The 20,456-nt window shown below is 41.6% G+C and overlaps 1 protein-coding gene and 6 non-coding genes across 9 annotated transcripts in view; 1 reads left to right on the top strand and 6 right to left on the bottom strand.

The window, feature by feature from the left end:
* Positions 1 to 19,214, top strand: part of gjc1 (gap junction protein gamma 1) — a 54,484-nt gene extending 35,270 nt beyond the window's left edge. For 2 of the 3 annotated variants that reach the window (XM_061711436.1, XM_061711438.1), the window contains exon 2: positions 16,017 to 19,214. In XM_061711436.1, coding sequence (XP_061567420.1) covers positions 16,071 to 17,528 — 1,458 coding nt within the window. In that variant the 5' untranslated portion in view covers positions 16,017 to 16,070 and the 3' untranslated portion in view covers positions 17,529 to 19,214. Of the gene's footprint in view, positions 1 to 7,163; positions 7,453 to 16,016 lie in introns of those variants that run through there. The other variant, XM_061711437.1, reaches the window with a different exon arrangement.
* Positions 998 to 1,069, bottom strand: trnac-gca (transfer RNA cysteine (anticodon GCA)). The gene has a single exon. It is a non-coding gene; the product is annotated as a tRNA-Cys (tRNA).
* trnac-gca (transfer RNA cysteine (anticodon GCA)) lies at positions 2,183 to 2,254 on the bottom strand. The gene has a single exon. It is a non-coding gene; the product is annotated as a tRNA-Cys (tRNA).
* trnac-gca (transfer RNA cysteine (anticodon GCA)) lies at positions 2,738 to 2,809 on the bottom strand. The gene has a single exon. It is a non-coding gene; the product is annotated as a tRNA-Cys (tRNA).
* Positions 3,276 to 3,347, bottom strand: trnac-gca (transfer RNA cysteine (anticodon GCA)). The gene has a single exon. It is a non-coding gene; the product is annotated as a tRNA-Cys (tRNA).
* Positions 3,516 to 3,587, bottom strand: trnac-gca (transfer RNA cysteine (anticodon GCA)). The gene has a single exon. It is a non-coding gene; the product is annotated as a tRNA-Cys (tRNA).
* On the bottom strand, positions 3,750 to 3,821 carry trnac-gca (transfer RNA cysteine (anticodon GCA)). The gene has a single exon. It is a non-coding gene; the product is annotated as a tRNA-Cys (tRNA).
* Positions 19,215 to 20,456: the final 1,242 nt, after the last annotated feature.

Genomic DNA, 20,456 nt, shown 5'->3' with positions numbered 1-20,456 from the left:
TTGCACTTTATTCATTCATTTTTGGTTTAATAAGAGCAAAGTTTGCACTTAAAGCCCAATGGGGCAAATGTTCAATAAAAAAACAGCATATTTGAAATCATTTCTTTGCCTTTTGTCAATTCACAAAATAATCGTAATCGTAATCGAAAATCGGATTTTGAGAGAAAAAAATCGAGATTTTATTTTTGGGCAAAATCGAACAGCCCTACTTCCAACCTTCAGAGAGTAAGTTAGGCTCTCTATATGATATGTGATACTGCTAACAAAAATGTCCCCCAAAGCAGGACTGTTGTTTTTTTTTAATGCAGATTTACCGATTTACTGCAAAGCCTTCCCATCAGCGGGAGAACAGCTCTAATACCAAAAAGAGATGCAGAACATCGGGACACGCTCCAGCACTCACTCAGGGCTGACAGCAGGGCGGGGCCAGCGCCCTTCAGCCTTCTCAGACACCACAAGCTCTAGTACACATGTTTTTGGGCACCGGAACAATAGTGGACATCTTAAAACAAACAACTACCGCAAGGGTAACATTAAAGATGTCTGTCAACTCCGCTGTGAGTTCCTGAGTATAATCCATCAGAACCAGCGTGGCCCGTTCTTGTAAGAATGATTTCACACGAGGAAACCTCAGAAAGGGAGGACCTCCATCCAGTGTTGGCGGTGTTGCAGACATGAACCCCAACAACATGGGTGCCTTCTTTCATCTTAGCTTGAAAAAATGGTTGAAATGATAAATTGAAAGAAGAAATAGGTTTTAATTGATAAAAAAAAACTAGAGATGTATAATGGTTCAGAAGTTTGAGGTGAAAGTACCTTCAACCTTTTACTTCAGATCTTAAACTGGAACAATAACAAGTTATTTATTTCACATGGCAGCTTTGCAAGCATAAAATCTCTGATTACAACACATCAATGGTAACTTCCAATGGAGGAAAAAATGGTAAAATGTGCTAATTCTTGACCAAATGAGTCCATCACCAGGATAAGCCTTTTAAGGGGGCACCCAGAGTTGAACTGGGGACCTCTTGATCTGCAGTCAAATGCTCTACCACTGAGCTATACCCCCTCCCTCTGTTGCTGGTCCTTCACGGGATAATGTTACATATAGTTCCAGTGAGTGAATTAAGCATTAGATGGGTAAAACAATATCAGCTCATACTGTATGTTTCTTCAGTTTCTTGGACCATAGAACTACTATTGAACTATGGACTATAGATAAAAGAGCGTAACAGATAGATGCATCTCCCCTTTAAGTGAGCCTCTACTATACAATCCCTTTTGGATCGGGTAGATTTGAGTGGATGTCGCCCTTATATGTGAATAAATGGATTTATAGTCAGTGGTTTGAGCTGCTGCCAAAAATAATAGAATTGCTGGACTGCTGGTTTAAACGTGGACCTCTTGATCTGCAGTCAGATGCTCCTTTCCTCCGCGTTTTGAGAACTGTCGTTGATTAGAGTGACTGTTAGTACTGGAGAGTTTACTGTGATGGAAGTTGATCCTGCTTAACTTTAATAGAAACAGACCTAGTTGTTATCATAACAGATTTAATATGTTAAGATCATTCCACTCAAACAGGAACCTTTCTGAGCAATACAAATCTGACAATGAGCCATGTTACAACAAATCATACAGCCTGTAAACCATCATTAGTGATGGAATCATCACTTTATGGCGATATAATCTGTTGGTGCTTATTTGTGTAAATACAGATGCTACCGTGAGGATAAGAGCTGAACATCTGGGCTGGAGAGCTCTCTATCATGGTCAAATGCTCAACTGCAGATTCTTTTAATCACAAAAGGAAATTGAGGTTATACAAGTTACAGCATAGATATTAAATGAAAGACTTGGGGTTTAAATTTAGTCGAAGTTTAAGCAACAGAAAAACAATCATCCTTGTGATGATAAAGGAAGTATGAAGAGTATTTAGACAGTTATCATAGTTGCCACGGTGATTGTTAATGTCAGTGTTATTCGGTATCCAGTGATTTGCACGTTTCTCTGCTCAAAACTTGTTGGAAAACAGGGATCCTCTTGGTTGAAACAAGTAGGGAAATGCCTAAAGCAATGCAAGGCCAGTCCTCAGGTGCTGGATTGAGCTGCATTGTCTCATTATTACCTGAACTGAAAAAATTAGACGCAGTCCGTGAACTCCAAAGACAACACCTACAGTTAGAGGGGGCACCCAGAGTTGAACTGGGGACCTCTTGATCTGCAGTCAAATGCTCTACCACTGAGCTATACCCCCGTTCTGCCATGTTCTGAAATTGGTGGAGCCAGATTGTAAGACTGGACCTCAGTTGCACTAACTATTCTGATCAAAGTGGCAAAATTTTTGGGACATACATTGCCTCTTTCCCAATGAAGGCAGGGATCTTCCCCTGCAAACATGAAAAGGAGGAATGTTGACCACTCCATTTTACAAATCCCAACCTGTTATTTGTTAGCTTCTCTAATGAAACAAAAAATATTTCACTTCTGATTGGACTTCCACTTAAAGATTCTGTTTTTTATGTGGGAAGCTCCTGAATCAAAGCCCAGCATTATAGTGAGAATGTATATCAAAAATGATCAGGGGATTGCTTTATCAGCTGCTATAGATGAAATTAGTCAGGCTTATACTTAGAAAACTGCTTGCATCCTTGAACACAACATTTACATGGCAGTGCTAGAAGTAGTCTTGAACTTCAAACTTACTGTGAAATAAAGTTTTAAGTCGCACGACACAAGCAGGGAGCACCCAGAGTTGAACTGCAGACCTCTTGATCTGCAGTCAAATGCTCTACCACTGAGCTATACCCCCTTGATGTTCTTTACTTGAATTTGGTCGATGCAGATTGTAAGACTGGACCTTAGTTAAACAAAAGGCTCTGATCAAAATGGCAAAACCAACGTTAACTGAAGGATTTTAACCTGAATATTCACACTCTCTTGGAAACCTTTTAATATTTGATTATTGATTGTGGTCAAATCTGCCACAATGTTCAGGATGTACGCTATCTCTTGGCTGATGAAAGTAGGGATAAACACCTGGCCTCATGAAACCCTGAACAGGATGAACTGGGAAATACCGACACCCCCATAGCGCTGCCTTTACCAAACTTTCAGAGATCCAATTTCGTTTTGCGCAAAAGGTAATTGGAAAAGCAGCTCGTCTGAGTATTCCATTAAGTGTTTGTTATGAACAGTGATTCCAGGACTTGGACTTGTTGAGTGGATGAAATACTTGGTGATTTGAGAGTTTCATAATAAAAGCAACCCTCATAGTCAGGGGGCACCCAGAGTTGAACTGGGGACCCTTTGATCTGCAGTCAAATGCTCTACCACTGAGCTATACCCCCTTCTTCCCTTGGGGCTTTTTCGTGGGATAATGTTCCCTATAGTTCCAGTGAGTAAATACAATTTTAGATGGGTGAAACAATATTAAGTCCTACGTTTCTCCAGTTTCTCTGCATTGCTTCACTTTACCTGACAAAAGGTGAGATGCACTCCCTGAACTTCAAGGTTGAAGGGGGCACCCAGAGTTGAACTGGGGACCCTTTGATCTGCAGTCAAATGCTCTACCACTGAGCTATACCCCCTTCTTCCCTTGGGGCTTCTTTGTGGGATAATGTTGCCTATAGTTCCAGTGAGTACACAATTTTAGATGGGTAAAACAATATTAACTCCTATGTTTCTTTGCATTGCTTCACTTTACCTGACAACTGAAAAGGTGAAATACACTCCCTGAACCTCAAGGTTGAGGGGGGCACCCAGATTTGAACTGGGGACCCTTTGATCTGCAGTCAAATGCTCTACCACTGAGCTATACCCCCTGCCAAACATCACAGCTCTGATTGATCTGATTGTATCAAGTAATCATCTTCTGCTGAACGCTCTAATATGTCAAAGCCAAAAATAGAAATCAATGTTTGTGGGTGCCAGACAGATTGGCATTATCATTAGTGTCACACCAACATCAGGTCTCATAGCACAAACTTAATCAATCAAATAAATCAAAGTTGATGAGACAAATGATTCATGTGTATAGCCAACGTCGATTACGCAACCAGAAAATGCATCTCCCGACTAATCAGCTTCACATTTATGTCGGAAAGTTTGACGGCTGCGTATTAAAGAGAACATACTTGAGACTAGCCGTGGACTTTGTGTGACATGATGTGAATTTAAAGAGAAATTTTCGGCTTATTTCTCAGTGCATTAGTGTGAAATCTTCTGATAGCGATTGGTCTGCTCAGAGGAGAGAGATAAGAGAACGGGGCGTGATAGCGTGCGCTTCTAATTTGAGCAACCACCACTGGTGAGTGGATTTAGACAATATCAAATGAACATCTTTTATTGTTCATAGTGGTGCATGATTATGACTCCTTGAGGGGGTGTGAGTGAGGAAAGAGGAGCGAGTGATGGAGGATTATCACTGAGTGTCTATATTTCTACAGAAAGGTCTGCGCTGGATGTGGTTGCAATTATGCTCCCGAGTTCTCAGCATCTGTTCTGAGGTTCTGCATAAGGAGGCATGTTTTAGATTTATACATCGTTGGGAGGTCACTGGTTTCCTCTTCTGCACTGCCAGTGGTATTTTAAAAGAACAGGCAGCCCATATAAATTTGTCAGACCTTTGAAATGTAACTTGCTTAGTGCCCTTGGGCAAGCGAAACTGCATTTACCTCATTTTAAAATGATTGTTATTTTTTCCTGATACGCAAAAATGTTTCACATGACTTTGTGGTCTAATTTTGGATTTTATGACCGTAACAGTATTCAACAATGTCTGAATAGTTATCAGATAGTTGGAACCTCTACTACTAATTAGGTTACTTAGCAACAGGTACTCAGGTATATCAGGTTAAAAGAAAAGCAGATAGGTCAATAATTTAATAAGAAAACATGCTGGCCAACTGTGAACAGTGGTCTAAAGTTGACACATGATCGGGGGGGGTTCCTGGGTGTGTGGTCAACAAAATGAAATAACGTATAATAGACTAGACTGGATGTACCCAAAAAGTGAATGTAAGGAGCATTTATGGGTACAAGTCGGGAACCGGCCTACTTTACATATTTCAAGGGGGCTGAATCCCAAAAAAACGGTACCCGAGCAAAATTTTGAGTTTTTGACCTTCTAATTTGCATATCAAAATGGCCGCCAAACTGCCTGTGTAGCTCAGTCATTGGACCATTGTTTTTTTGTAAGTAGGCATTCAAAGATGATGAATTAAGTGTCTATCTATAGTCTAGGGTCAGAGCAAGGATATAGTGGAGGCTCAGTGCCTTTTTATGTATATATATATGCAAAATACCAACTTTTAAGGTGAAATTAAGCATTATTTGTGTCATTTTTATTTATTTAAATATTCAGTCAATATCACTCTTAAATGTTCCCAGTGTGTATATGATATGTGATGTATTCCATATTACATAATAATTAAGAAAAACACCATTGCAAGTTGTCTGAGAATTCATTTTTTTTATGCAAACAAAGCATAATGCTCTTAATTCAAACATCGAAAAATGTAAGTGAATAGGAAAAAAAAAACATAAAACTTCCCTTGAACAGTTCTACAGATCAGATCTTGTTTCTGTATATTTTGTTTCATGTTTCTAGCTGAATTGCTTTGCTTTCATCTGTCTTCTTCTGTAAGTTCCATAGGTCACTTGTTTTGGTAAATTGATTTTATACCTTTCTTTTATACCTTTTTTTTATACCTTTCACCTTAAAAGTTGGTATTTTGCATATATATATATACATAAAAAAGGTACTGAGCCTCCACTAAATCCTTGTTTGACCCTTGACTATCGATCTAGAAACTTAATTTCCTCATCTTGATTGCCTACTTACAAAAAAAAATAGGAGGAAATGGTCCAATAACTGTGCAAGATGGGCAATTTCGCGACCATTTTAATATGCAAATTAGAAGGTAAAAAACTCAAAATTTCACTTGGGTACCAGTTTTTTTGGACTCAGCACCCTTGAAATATGTAAGGTAGGCTGGTTCCCGACTTGTAACCATAAATGCTCCTTACTTCTTATAAAAGGCCTTTTTTTCTGAAATCTGTCTAGACTATATTGTCCTGTGATTTTGAAGAATCAAGCGCATCGGTCCAAAAACCACGGATGCTCTGATCTAAAGAGGAGAGAGGTTTGAAAACCAGTATCTGTGTTGGTTTGACAGACACTGGGTTTAATAAATTGCACTTTTCTGAAGACTTCATCAACCCTAAACAACATATACACATCAAAGAGTAACATATATCCCACAGTCTTGCTTATTTCAGCAACACAATGCCAAACCACATTTTCCATAACAAAATGACAGCATGTAGTTAATGAGCTGAGCTGCAAACCCACAGCTTTCACCTCTGGAAACATTTAGAGATTTACAAACAGAAATTACAACAGAAGATAGGAAAAATAATCTGTCTTTGTGTCATCTATGATATGAATGATTTGCACATCATGCAATTTATATTTTGTGCAGCATCCCATCTTAACATGGTTGTAAAGGGAGAATGCAAAAGTATTTTCACATGCTAATTCTAGTGCTGAGCGTCTCCTGGAAGGCATTCACAGCGCTGTACGCTCAAAATGTGTCACAAGAGAGCTTTAAAGAGAAATGTACATCTTGGCTCATTTCCCATTAACCCCATTCCTTGTCGTTGTTGTTGCTGTTGTCAAACTGAGTAAAGAGCTTTAGATCCGTGGTAGTTGCCGTGGTAATGGTTACTACTTTGAGGAGGTTTATTTTGGAGGCTGAGAGTTTTCTCAGTGACTGTTGTTGTACACATTCAACAGGACATCCTGTTTGGCCACAAAAAGCTGCCCAAGGGCCATCTAAGAATCTTTTTTAGTAGTGTTTTAAAGGTTCAAAATCCAGGCGTCTAATTACCTTCCTTATCCTTTTCTAAAATCCCGTTTGGCTCCCCTCAGGTGGCCCGAGCTTTCACAATTCACCGAGTTGAGTAGTTTTTATCTCCAAAAGCATTGGATCCTTCCACTTCTGTGCTATCGCTGTCTGTCAGTCCTAGACTCTCCCTCACTTTACCCCGCCGAGGGGGTATTAAAAACCCACCACCTACTCTTCATCATCACCACCCCCAACCATGACCCAGTTTGCAGGGGATGAAGGGGTGAGGACCATTGTGAGTACCACGGGGAGAGAGACAAGATGCTCTGCCTCCTTTACTCCTCCTCTCCCTTTCAGGAGAGGCTCACACTTGGCTGAGCACACACATTGAGTCTCTTCGAAAGGGAACAGATACCAAGCTTTGTCTTTTGTTTTGAGTTTTTTTTTTTTTTGTTATTTTTTCTTTGGTCAGGATGCTGATGATGATTTTCGGTCGGCTGTTGATGTCAGCTGAGGTTACGAGTATGTAAAGAGTAGTTAGCTGCAGAGACAGAGATGGGGGCCCTCATGCTGAGACAGAAAGGACACCTGGAAGAGGAGTAGAGTGAGTATGCAGCTTCATCACTGAACTTCGCTTGTTGTATTGTCAGTAAGTGATTAAATCTTCCTCTCGTTTAGCTGAAAGTAATGTCAAGAAATTACCGAAGTGAAACGGTAGCGCCAGGACTGCCCGAGTTTGTTCACAATCTTCAGGATATCTTTCAGTGCGATAGCTAACGAGATAATTTTCAGGTATTTTCTTTCCCTGCATGAAACTGAATAAAAGGTGCAGATGTGCTCACAGACGCGGCTTCTGCCTCAGAGATTCTTCCTGGAACATATGGAACTGGTTTTTACTCGCGTTTCTTCCCTTCGGACACCATTAATGAGGGAATTTTATTTTCCCATGCACGCAGAGAGAGGCATGTGTTATAAAAACCTGCCTCACTGCATCAGCCAAAATCTCCTCATCTTGAGACCAGCTCACAGGCTGGTGTTTATGTCTGACCACCAGGCTAAACCTGAGTTTTGTTCTTCGTTTCTGAGCTGTTTTGATGTGAATTTCTTCATGTATTTTGAGCATGTCCGTCAGAGGCCCCAACTGGGGGGTTGTTTCTACTCAGCTCTTTGGAATTTAGTATTTATTTATCTTTCAGGGTTGCAGGGATTGATCCTTCTGCAAGTAAGGTTAACCGCTATGTTTTTGTGTGAAAACATGCAACATGCAGTCTGATAGGGATTAGTCTATGAAAAGAATATGGTGAGCATCTCTGATGACCTTCCCTGGAATGCAAAGTCATTGTTGGCACGCGTCTTTTTGATTGGTTCAGGAACTCATTTGAAAAAATAAATACATTTTTTAAAATCCTGCTCAGAAAGAAAAAGACAACCAGAAAAGGTAAAGACTTGCATATTAAAATATACTTTTTTTGATGACTTGAATATCTCACACCCAGCAAAGGAGCTTATCCAGCGCCTTCAGAGCTGAGGAGGAGAAACGGTATAAGGAACCCCCAGTGCTTTCCATGCCAATGTGGGGTATCCTAGCATCTCGATTTAACCCACATTTGATCATCCCGGGGCTTATACTGGACAGATGTTTGACCAGCGACCGTGTGAGCAGATTAGTCTGCTTTGTGCCGTCTGCACAAGGACAAGGTGGGAGCACCAGTGAGGTCCAGGGACGGCGCTGGGAGAACTGGGGGAGAAAGCACTGTGGCAACGACGCCCAAAGGAGGAGAAACACGGGCTCAGTGGGATGTTTATTTTCCTGAAAAAAAAAGAAAAAAAAGCACTAACTGTGAAATTAATTGTGAAATTAACTTTAGCAAGATTATTAGAGGCACAGACACAAAAATTCACTGTGCAGCTTTCTTTGTTTGAGGCAGTGAGGACACACACACACGCACACACGCCACACACGCGCACACGCGCACACGCGCACACACGCACACACGCACACACGCACACACGCACACACACACACACACACACACACACACACACACACACACACACAAAAGAGATTTTTTTCACACATATATATTTTTGAAGCTGAAAAGAAGCTTATCAGCTATTAGCACCCATTGGTGCTTCACACTGACCATTTCATGAAGAGAAAAATAGCAGCTATTTCGCAAAAACTGGATATAAATTCTTCGGATACACCCATTTTTATCATTTTTTTTTTTTATCATAATCCCTTATGATGTCCCTCTATGCCATCTCCCATAATTCTGCTGCTTTGGCTGCAAAAGCTGCTGGATATGTGTAGTTTTAACAATTAACAGAAATGTTCCACCATCACAGCTGGGAAGTTCAGGATTTCATCCGCACTTTTTCCTTGATTGATATTCATTCAACTCAGATAATAATCATTGCACATGTAGTTTGATATGTCTCAGTTTTTAAATGGCCTTTTTAGTCAAAATTACAGATTATTACTGTGGTTATATTATAAATACGGTCATTAACTTCTTTTCCTTTGAATCTCCTGTAGTGGCTTTGTTTGATTTAAAAAACGCAAAGCACATTTATTGCTTATTATATAAGGTGCCTTTCTTTTGGTTTAATGTAACTAAAATGGATGTAATACTTGACATCCTTAATCTCTGTACTTCATAATTTTTAGAAGAGTTTCACCAGCCTAAGTATCTGTGACTCATTGTTATGAGGCTTTTATTTACTCAACGATTAATTCGGTTTCCTGAGTGTCTCTTATCCACAGAGCCCCAAGTTAATAAGTGGAAAAGTGGAAAAGACTTAACAGTTCAGACATTATTCATGACTGAACTCAAAATGATTTCCATGTGAAAGTTGTGCGTGTGCGTGTGTGTGTTTGCTGAACCGACACAAAGTACAAAAAGAAACTTTAACTTAAATCCAACAGAAACTTATTAAGCATTGGCAGTATGATTTTTTTTTTTTTTTGGGTTTCTTGTGAGATACTGAAGGCAAAGCCGTTAAAAAATCATTGCTTTACAGTGATTTAAAGCTGCACGCTGCAGGGGAAAATGGCAATCACACAAAAGTGCAAAGTTTAAATGAGGAGTGGTTTAAAGGCAGCGGTCCAACATCAGATCGGCAGGACCAGGACGCCAATCAATCTCTGAAGAAGAAGGTGCTGACAGTGTCCTTTAGTGGATCGCCTTTACTCTCTTTTCAGTCAGTGTAAAAACATTATAAGAAATCCAATTGGTAATTAGTGTGATGATAAAGCAGAGTACGGAAGTACTTATTCAAGCACTGACTGAGATGAATTCGTTATATTTGCAGACTGACGGATGGGAACTGGTGCATCTGGTGTGTCTGAGAAAGAGAGCGAAGAAAAACACATCACTATTTAAACATTGATTCAGAAAACAATAATATTCTCAATCTCAAGATACAATGACCAAAAATAGCAAGTTTGTGAACAAGAATAACGTTATGAGGCTGTAAAATATTTGTAATGAGTCTATAAATATACTCATTAGCATGCTTCACTTGCTTTAAACGTAGCTAAAGGCTAATGAATCTATTAGATGTACTAACACTCATTAGAGCTGTTTTTTCTTATTTAAAGCACGTTTAGTATACAAACTGCCCTCAGCCTGGGCTTACTGATATGAATGAAACTTCATGGATGCTCATATGTGCTCATTCATGATTCTATCTACAGGACTGTCTCAGAAAATTAGAATATTGTGATTTTCTGTAATGCAATTACAAAAACAAAAATGTCATACATTCTGGATTCATTACAAATCAACTGAAATATTGCAAGCCTTTTATTATTTTAATATTGCTGATAATGGATTACAGCTTAAGAAAAAATGCGAATATTCTGGAAATCTTAATCTTAAACTGTAAGCCATAATCAGCAATATTAAAATAATAAAAAGCTTGCAATATTTCAGTTGATTTGTAATGAATCCAGAATATATGACATTTTTGTTTTTTTAATTGCATTACAAAAACAAGAACTTTATCACAATATTCTAATTTTCTGAGACAGTCCTGTATATCCTAGTTGGGCAAATCCATGTATTGGAGGTAGAGTTTTAAAGGCACTTTCCGTAGCAATGCCACATCTGACCACATGTGGGAGGCCACATGTGACATGCAGTGGGCGTGTTCCCGTCGTCTTGCTCAGAAACATGTCTGTGCCCCGTACAAAGAAAAAAGGGCTTCAAAACGGGTCTTCAGAAACCAACGGGTCACGTGACCGAATGCTTCGTCCGTTGTTATACACAGTCTATGCTCGGACCTCACTCATTACCCCAGTATTGTTAACGGCTCTCTCGTCAACACAGCAGATCTGTTTGCCCCCATGTGGTCAGAAGTGGTACTGCGCCATAGTCAGGCCTTTAGCTTTTATCTTTATACTATATTGTCGTTAATATCCATGAAACAATTTGTGTTAAGATTCATTGTGAAAGACATCTTAAAACCACTTCAGAACCAAAGGCTGTATTGTTTTGATTGTTTTTCTGAATTAATGTTTTACATTTCTCCCTGGACCTGCTACAGGGCAACTGCTCTTTTTAAATACAAAACTAAAGCCCCTGCTCCCTGTTCCAGGTCCCCAAGGCCGTCTGCCCTGCATGTTGTAGATAGTTCACACCTGATTCAAATAAATGAATCACCATCAGCTACTCGTCAGATCCAAGTCTGTAAAAGATCAACTCATTTGAATCAGGTGTGTTGAAGCGGGGAAACAAAAAAATATGCAGTCCAGACTCCAGCAACCCTCGAGGAACTGGAGAACTGTCTAAAGAACTGCTTCTAATTTTCCAAATACATGCCAATATGTTATTTGTTTTTCTAAATAATTAAAACACAAGATTGCTAAGGAAACAACCGAAGGGTTGTGAGCTTGCAGAAAGGAAAGTGGCGGTGCTCCTGAGTTGGAGATGTCCCACCATGCCACATTCATCCGCTGCAGCATGGAAATCCTGTAGATGATGCACACACCACAAACACACGTCCCAGTTATCCAGTTCCAACCTGACGTACCTGCACAGATCCGATGGGCTCATGTTAACCGTGTCCCACCGTGCGCTCATTGCTCCACAGCTGGAGCCCCATGTCCTCGTGATGAATCACTACACTGAATAAGGAGAACCTCAACTAACCTCGAGTCAGTGCTTCTTGCAGTCATGCGGCCAGTGCAATCAGTAACACTGTGGCTTTACTCTTTCATGCTTTTTTTTTTTTAAAGGTTTCTGCACATGTGATTATGCAAACGTGCCGGCTCGTCTAGGAGTCTGTCTGTCTACTACATCTGCTGCAGAGTCTCTGAGGGTCCTCGGGGACGAAAGCCAGCGACGGAGGGGATTCCTGCAGCGAAGCTTACTGTAATTGGAGCATTGTCTTTTTGAGTCAGTGCGTGGAGTCTTGATGTGGAGATTTCATCCCTCAGGACCAGGCTGTGTTGACCTTTCACCTTGTACAGTTCTACGTACGGCTGCGTGCTACAATGGCTCAGATGTATCACGTAGTGGACTGACTCAGTCAAACAGAGTTTGATGTCCACATTATTACCTTTTTGGCTTGACGGCTTCTGAGCTGTTTACACTAAAGGGAGGCTGTTGTCTAACAAATAATAATTCATGTACCTTTTAGTGTTTCTGTTCCTTTTTCTGTTAATTTGTGTTGCATCATTTCCAGCAATTTGCTGGCCAAGATTTATATCACAATAACAGACAGAAGGCCGGGCTACTGTGTCTGCGTTCTGCTACTCAGGAGTGACTCACCCTGGTAACTTAATGCCAGAGGTGTCAAGTAACGAAGTACAAATACTTCGTTACCTTACTTAAGTAGAAATTTTGGTTATCTATACTTCACTGGAGTAATTATTTTTCAGACTGCTTTTTACTTTTACTCCTAACATTTTCACGCAATTATCTGTACTTTTTACTCCTTACATTTTAAAAACAGCCTCGTTACTCTATTTCATTTCGGCCTTTAAAAAAAAACTATCCAGTTAAATTGCTCCATCCGGATAGAGTGAATTTGGTTGTGGTTGTTTCAGATGTTCTTGTCCAGTTTTGTTCTTACATCCGTTCCCTCAGATTCCTGCAACTAAACTTGGATGTACATTCCAATAAAGTTTAGGATAAATGATAACATGCCTCTGAAGTTTGACTTTTTGCACCATTACAAAACTTTTAGGCAACTAGTCATCATATCTTCTGCTCTCTGAAACACATGTTAATGCTCAATAGTACACATATATGGTTCTTTAATATATTTGCATTCATTTTCAATGGCTTTTGTCCTTATTGGCTTTTTCCCCCTTACATTACTTTTACTTTTATATTTTAAGTAGTTTTGAAACCAGTACTTTATACTTTTACTTGAGTAAAAAACTTGAGTTGATACTTCAACTTCTACAGGAGTATTTTTAAACTCTAGGATCTATACTTCTACCTGAGTAATGAATGTGAATACTTTTGACACCTCTGCTTAATGCACAGACTCAGCTTCTTAGCCCTAACTGCCCCAGACATAGATAGTCCTGGAGAAATAGATTGAATGAGAAGACAAAATGCCAAGCTATATGTAGCTGAGATAGCAGGTGCTTCAAAGCCAGGCCTCTGTGGAGCAGGGAAGGCGTTCCTCTCCTGGTCAGGGTGGAGTCTGGCGGTTCCTGCTGCTCAAACTACCAAGAACCCATCAACATCTCACCAAAGGAGATGTGGGAGATACTTTATGGCTTGTAAATGCCAGACTGTTGAAGCTGTGTAGAGATTACTTCATCACAGGCCAATGATATGCTGCCATCAAAGAAATCTATTACAAAATAAATAAATAAATAAGTACTGCTTGAATAACATGAAATGATGAATAAATTACCCCCATGCAGTTATGCCCAATTGAAATGAAAATTACAGTGCTGACAAAAGTTGCAGTATAATATCCAAGTATAAAGAAAAAATAGAAGACAGTAATGGGATTGCTCAGTTTAACCTTTGTGAGCACTCTTTTCTGTGTGAATTAATCTCGTTATTAATAAATCAAAGACATTTCCACAGCACAGAAAGAGCTATGAAGTCAGGGACAAATGGAGTGATGTAATGTGGGAAAGTCAAGAGTTTGACTGTGCTGTGTCTCATGTTTGCGGGGGCCTCGCTGTTCGCTCCAGCCGCGTGCTGCTTTCTCATAAATCGCCGTCCCAGACGGGGTCAGAGTCACCCTAAATGCGTACTCTGATTGCCAGTTAGCCCTCAGTTAAGGCTGTTGTGTAATCACACGCGTGAGTGTGTATGCTCACCAAGGATTCCTCACGTCTACTTTGTGTATCTCAGCGGTGTCCTTATATGGTCAGAGTGATCAATGCTCTGCACATGTTTTATCGCAGGCCCTCTTCAAAACATTCCCACCCTCTCGGCTCCTGCTGGAGACACAAAGCAGAGGGCTGGGAGTTCCTGCTCGTCCACTTCAGCTAGAGTTCACCTCATCCTGTGGCTCCTACAGGGGCGTCAATTCAGTATGGCAAGGTATGGCAGCCGCCACCGATGGCTTCAAGGGAAAATGTAAATGTTTGGTTTTTTAATACATTTATGGAATTACTCTGTGTCTATTTGTATTGATTATTCTATTACTTAATACATGTAGAATAACTACAAATGCAAATCAGAACAACATGATCGATTTCACTAGTTATTATACACTGCAAAAACTGAAAATCTTAACAAGAATATTTATCTTATTTCTAGTTAAAATGTCTAATTTTTAGTTAAAAAAAATCTCATTACATTTAAGACAAGACCCAAAAACAACAATTTTCACCTGTTTCAAGTAGATTTTCACTTAAAATAAGTGGAAAAATCTGCCAGTGGAACAAGATTTTTTTGCTTGTAATGAGAAGATAAATCTTGTCCCACTGGCAGATTTTTCTACTTATTTCAAGTGAAAATTTACTTGAAACAGGTGAACATGGTAAAATAACAAGTTATTTTTCTGGTGATGACTCTTGTTTTAAGTGTAATGAGATTTTTTGACTAAAAATTAGACATTTTAACTAGAAATAAGACAAATATTCCTTTTTTTTTGAGTTTTTGCAGTGAGCGAGACTGCATTTGAAAAAGTTCCAATTTTCTTGACCACACATAAGCTACATAGCAGACTTCTGTGATGAGTATTTGCTGGATGTGTTGATTGATACTCTAGTTCAGTTCTGTGACTCGTAACCTTGCCATACCTTAGCTTCCACTGAATTGACGCCACTGGGCTCCTAGCGTTCAGCCTGCTTGGTTCGGATATTGTCCCCGGAAGGCCTTTAAGCTCTAACCTAAGCTAGTATTCATGGATGGATTTTCCTCTCAGTCAAGCTGACAATAAGCCTTGCGTTATGCCGCCTTCATATGACGGAAAGTTCTGTGGAGGTGCCATATTCATCCCCAAAGCCGCCCTGAGGGACAGTAGTGTTCGGGTTCAGCGCCAGTGCCTGAGCTAATGTGGCTCTGCCGTCTGAAATCCCGCTTCAATGCTTTGCGCCCGGCCACCTGCTGATTCTGCTGGTGTGGTTGGACCGCCCAAGGCCCAGACCTAACCTACATAGGCCACATGTCTCCCTCCTCCAGAATGGCACATAAACACAGTAGACGGGGGTGTCATTTACCTCCCAACCAGCACAAACCAGTGAAATGAACACAATCCTGAAAACTGCACCTCACACACACGAAGGCTCACTAAGAGGATTTATTTCTTCTGAAAGAGATAGGCTGTTGTGTGTCGTGTGTGTATTTGATGATAGTAAATTCCCTATTTGGATTATTTCACTTCCTTCTCAGTGCTGCTTGATGGTATTTTTTAATACGGATATCCTCTTTCCTGCCTGTTTGGTCTTCTAATTCTGTAAAAAGCAACTTCTCCGTGGCTCTGAGCTGATTTCAGTGTGTGTGTGTGTAGCAAATTACGGATGCATTGATTGCCTGAGCTCAGAGAATAACATTAATTTTACTTAACTTTCACATCTTCAGTCTCAGTTTGCAGGACTCCCGCTGTTCCCACTGGGAGTCAAATTTTACTAAAACAGTTGAACAGATCTTTCTGAATGCCGAAATGTTTTAGCTATTTTAACCCCATATTCCCTTTTTGTCTTTCTTCCTGTCCACTTTCCTCTTTCTTTACTTTCTGCAGAGTCTGTGAGCAGGTGAGAGAGGGACACTGTCTGCCCCACTGTCCAGCGACACCATGAGCTGGAGCTTCCTCACGCGGCTGCTGGAGGAGATCCACAACCACTCCACCTTCGTGGGGAAGCTGTGGCTCACCGTGCTCATCGTCTTCCGCATCGTCCTCACTGCCGTTGGGGGGGAGTCCATCTACTACGACGAACAGAGCAAATTTGTCTGCAACTCGGGCCAGCCGGGCTGCGAGAATGTCTGCTACGATGCCTTCGCCCCTCTGTCTCACGTTCGTTTCTGGGTTTTCCAAATCATCCTGGTGGCGATGCCTTCCCTCATGTACATGGGCTATGCCGTCAACAAGATCGCACGGTTAGACGAAGCAAAAGGGGGAGGTGAGACTGCTCCGGTCAGAACGGGAGGAGGAGGTTACACGCACAGGAAACCCAGGAAAATGTGCTTCGGAGCTCGACAACACAGAGGAATCGAGGAGGGCGAGGACGACCAGGAAGACGACCCCATGATCTACGAGGTACCGGAGATGGAGCCGCCGAAACGGCCCAGAGATCCACTGCAGCCCGCACCCAGACCCAAAGTTCGGCATGACGGCCGCAAGCGTATCCGAGATGAGGGGCTGATGCGGGTCTATGTCCTGCAGCTGGTGAGTCGGACGGTGCTGGAGGCGGGCTTCCTCACAGGACAGTATTTGCTGTACGGTTTCCGTGTGACACCCGTGTACGTGTGCTCAGGGAATCCGTGTCCCCACAGCGTCGACTGCTTCGTGTCCCGGCCGACAGAGAAAACCATCTTCCTGCGCATCATGTATGGTGTAACTGTCCTTTGCCTCACTCTTAATGTGTGGGAGATGCTCCATTTGGGTATTGGCACCATCTGCGACATCCTTCGCCGTCGGCGTTGCCCACCTCAAGAGGACGAATATCAGTTGGGCTTGTTGAGCAACAATGGGGGGGTGGAGGGCACGGGTGGGGTTCCGGGGCCTGAGGTAGGTTCTGAGGGAGGGGTGGGGGGAGATGGCCCTGCAGATTATGTGGGCTACCCCTTCTCCTGGAACACCCCGTCAGCTCCACCCGGGTACAACATTGTTGTGAAACCAGAACAGATGCCCTACACGGACCTCAGCAACGCTAAGATGGCATGCAAGCAGAACCGGGCGAATATCGCCCAAGAGGAGCAGCAGCAGTTTGGTAGCAATGAGGACAATTTCCCCACTGGGGGAGAGTCCCGCGTCGCGCTCAACAAAGACATGATCCAGCAAGCTCACGAGCAGCTGGAGGCGGCGATCCAGGCCTACAGTCAGCAGCACCGGGCCGAGGAGCAGCTCGGAGACAACCAGGACGACAAGCCCCAGAGTAACATTATCCAGGCCCAACCGCCGCCACACTCCCAGCCTCAGAAAGAGCGCAAGCATAGAGTCAAGCATGGGAAAGGGGGCAGCAGTGGAGGATGCAGCAGCAGCAACAGCAGCAGCAGCAAATCAGTGGAGGGCAAGCCCTCCGTATGGATTTAACCCCACACATAGTGACATGTTGTATGAGTATGTATATACGGCAGTTTGGATGAGGAGCTTCTGCAATCTCTCTCTCTCTGATATTCAAGCACCGCTGTGCCTTTTTAAAAAAAAAAATCCTGCTAGCTGGAGAACATGTGTAAAAACATGAAAAGTTGATGTTGCAGCTGACAAGTTGTTTTGTCTGGGCTATCACTCTCTATCTTGAAGCATCACACCAACGCCACCTGTAAAGTCCAGAGTTTGCCGTTTACATGTGACCTTCGTTGTCTTCCTTCCCATCCTGTCGTAGGGAATCTGCTTTGGCAAATCACTGAGTCCTAATGAGCTTTTCTGGAAATTAGATCGACCCCGGATTGGACTTAGCTCGTTTCATATCTGCTCCCGTGCAGAGAAAACATGGGCGTCCTACGTCCTGGAACAGCAAAACACAATGACAGCAACATAAAGTATCGCTGCAATACAGGGTGCCAAGTTATCTCTGTTCACGGTGAGCCGAAGCAATGATTGCACATGGTTAAGGAACATTCATTAGAGCTTAATTGCAATAACGTGATTCAGTGGCAGCGACTGAAGTAATAACGTCATACTACTGAGAGGAAGAACATCTCCATCCTGAACGCTGTGTGCTGTCAGTCCTGTGTTATGTGCTACAACTTTGCATACAACTGTGTGTTTTTGTTTTCCTCTGCAATGTTGGATGACAGCGCAACACCAGCTGCTACTCAGGAACCGCTGAGTACAGCGGGTGGATCTCAAATTTACAGCAAGGTCTATGAATAATCCAGTTTTTGTACGTTATCCTTCAACTTCTCTGTTCCTCTCCTCGACTGTTCATGGCTCTTGGATGCGACAAAGTCAGCGCTTCAGTGTTGCTTCACCTGCCTTGTTGTAGACTGCCCCCTGGTGGTATCTTCTGTGGGGCTTCAGATACTACGGAGTAGATGCCGATACTACCTGCATCCAGCAACACCTCAACCAGCTGTACAGTATTCCTCCTTTTCTACTGACAAGACTTGTGTCACTTATGTCTTCCCATCGCTGAGAACAGTATTAGATGCACAACGTTGCAATACGACCACGTTGTAATGGAAATAGTCCATAATTACTCTTCGGTAATATAGTGAGACCAAACACTGTTTGAGTGATGCAAGTGTCAGTGCCAAGATTTCCCACTGGGCTGCTAAGACGCCTTGTTGTTTGTAGCTTCGGAATACTGTGGCCATGTTACTCCAGCCATGGAAGTGTGTCTACGTCAGACCAACACTTTTGTAAAAGTCTTTTTTTTTTTGTATTGCAGACCGTGTATTACTTTTTTTGGGATGGGATTTGGAATAAGAAACTCCAAAATGGAGACAATTTTTATGTTCAAGCCAGTGTTTTATATGAAAACACAACTTTTTTATGTAAAATAAATTAAAAGAAAGCAAGATCTTTCAAAAATGAAATAGCTGTATGAATATTTATGAGTATTGTGATTTAAATTGCCTTCCATTTGTAAAAAAAAAAAAAAAAAAAGAAGAAGAAAAAATGTGAAATACTACAGTATATTTTTATAACATGTCAGATACAGTGTCTAAAGAAAAAAAAGGCCTTCTTTTCCTTGTGTGTCAAAGTGTCAGTATTTAAGGTATGTATTTAAGGTCTGGGCTGAATTTTAATAAAAAGTGTTACTCCTTTTACCAACGTTGTTCTACTGAACAGATTTGTGTAGAGAGGGACCGGCTGATAAAAGCTCATAAAGTGCCAAATTACTCAAACCATTCCAAACTTTTCCCTAACAAAGTTTCAAACTGGCTGTGATTGCATACTCGTTTTACTCGATTTAAAAGAGGAGCAAACCTGGCAGTTTTGCATGATGATTGATGAAATCTCGTTTGGCATATGGGACTGTTTCTCGGCTGAATGAGACGTCACCTGTGCAGGCGTGAGGCTGTATGCTACTGTGGCGAGACACCTTATGGGTAAAGATGCTGTGCCATACGCGACCCCTCTGAATTTTGCTGTGTCTCACGTTGACGCTCAGGCAGCAGATGGAGGACAGAATTCATCAAAAGCACTTCCTGCTGTGCTCAAAACAGCAATTGACACCGAGGCCATGGTCACCTCCCCGATTTCCATAAACCGCAGATGATTTACTGAGGGTTTCTCAATAAATGTCTCTTTCCCGAAGGCCAATGAACCCTGCTTTTGAAGAGAGGGAAATAGACTAAATGGATTACAGGCATCTGGTGACACTTGGCAATGAGATCCATCTGGAGCCAAAAGAGAACGACTTCCTGTCAAAGCAAGGGGCTCTTCAGGGAGTGAGGGAAGGGTGACGTTGGCAGGTGCTATGAGGGCACCCATCTGCTCAGTTCTGCATGACTGGCAGCTCGGCCTCATATTTTTGAAACTATTTTTGTCGGTTCAACGTAGACTGTTTATTTCTTGAGAAAGTGAGGAATTTCGGCACATATCCAGGGCAGAGAAACACCCCGCAGCACAGCTATGTACTCATCTTTCTCCTGTCCTCTTTTCTCTGTTGAGTGGCTTAGAAAACAAGCAAGAAAGGGCATTATCGGACCTTTATTTAGATGTTTGCTCCTCTGCCCTTTGTCTTTGTCTGTATTTTCTGAAAACTACATCTTCACAATGCTACGAGGGCTTTCAGAGAGAAGGAGAGATAAAAAGGAAACTCTTCTTCATTTTTTAGTACTAATTTCTAAGCAGTGTCACTGCATATTTATTAAAAAATAGTAAACTGAGGGGTTTTGCCTATCAGACCGGAGTGTTCTGGGCCCAGAGCTAGTGTCCGATCTTGAGGTTTATGCGCTTGTTTCTGACAGGAATTTATTGTTTATGTAGAGTTACTTTAAAAAAGATCAGCATAAAAAACAAACTCCGTATATATGCAAGCTTAACTGGTCAATGCAATTAGTTCTGGTT

The sequence above is a fragment of the Cololabis saira genome, chromosome 21 (genome assembly GCF_033807715.1).
Source record: "Cololabis saira isolate AMF1-May2022 chromosome 21, fColSai1.1, whole genome shotgun sequence".
Classification (NCBI taxonomy): domain Eukaryota; kingdom Metazoa; phylum Chordata; class Actinopteri; order Beloniformes; family Belonidae; genus Cololabis; species Cololabis saira.
This window is presented reverse-complemented; position numbering and strand designations above follow the sequence as displayed.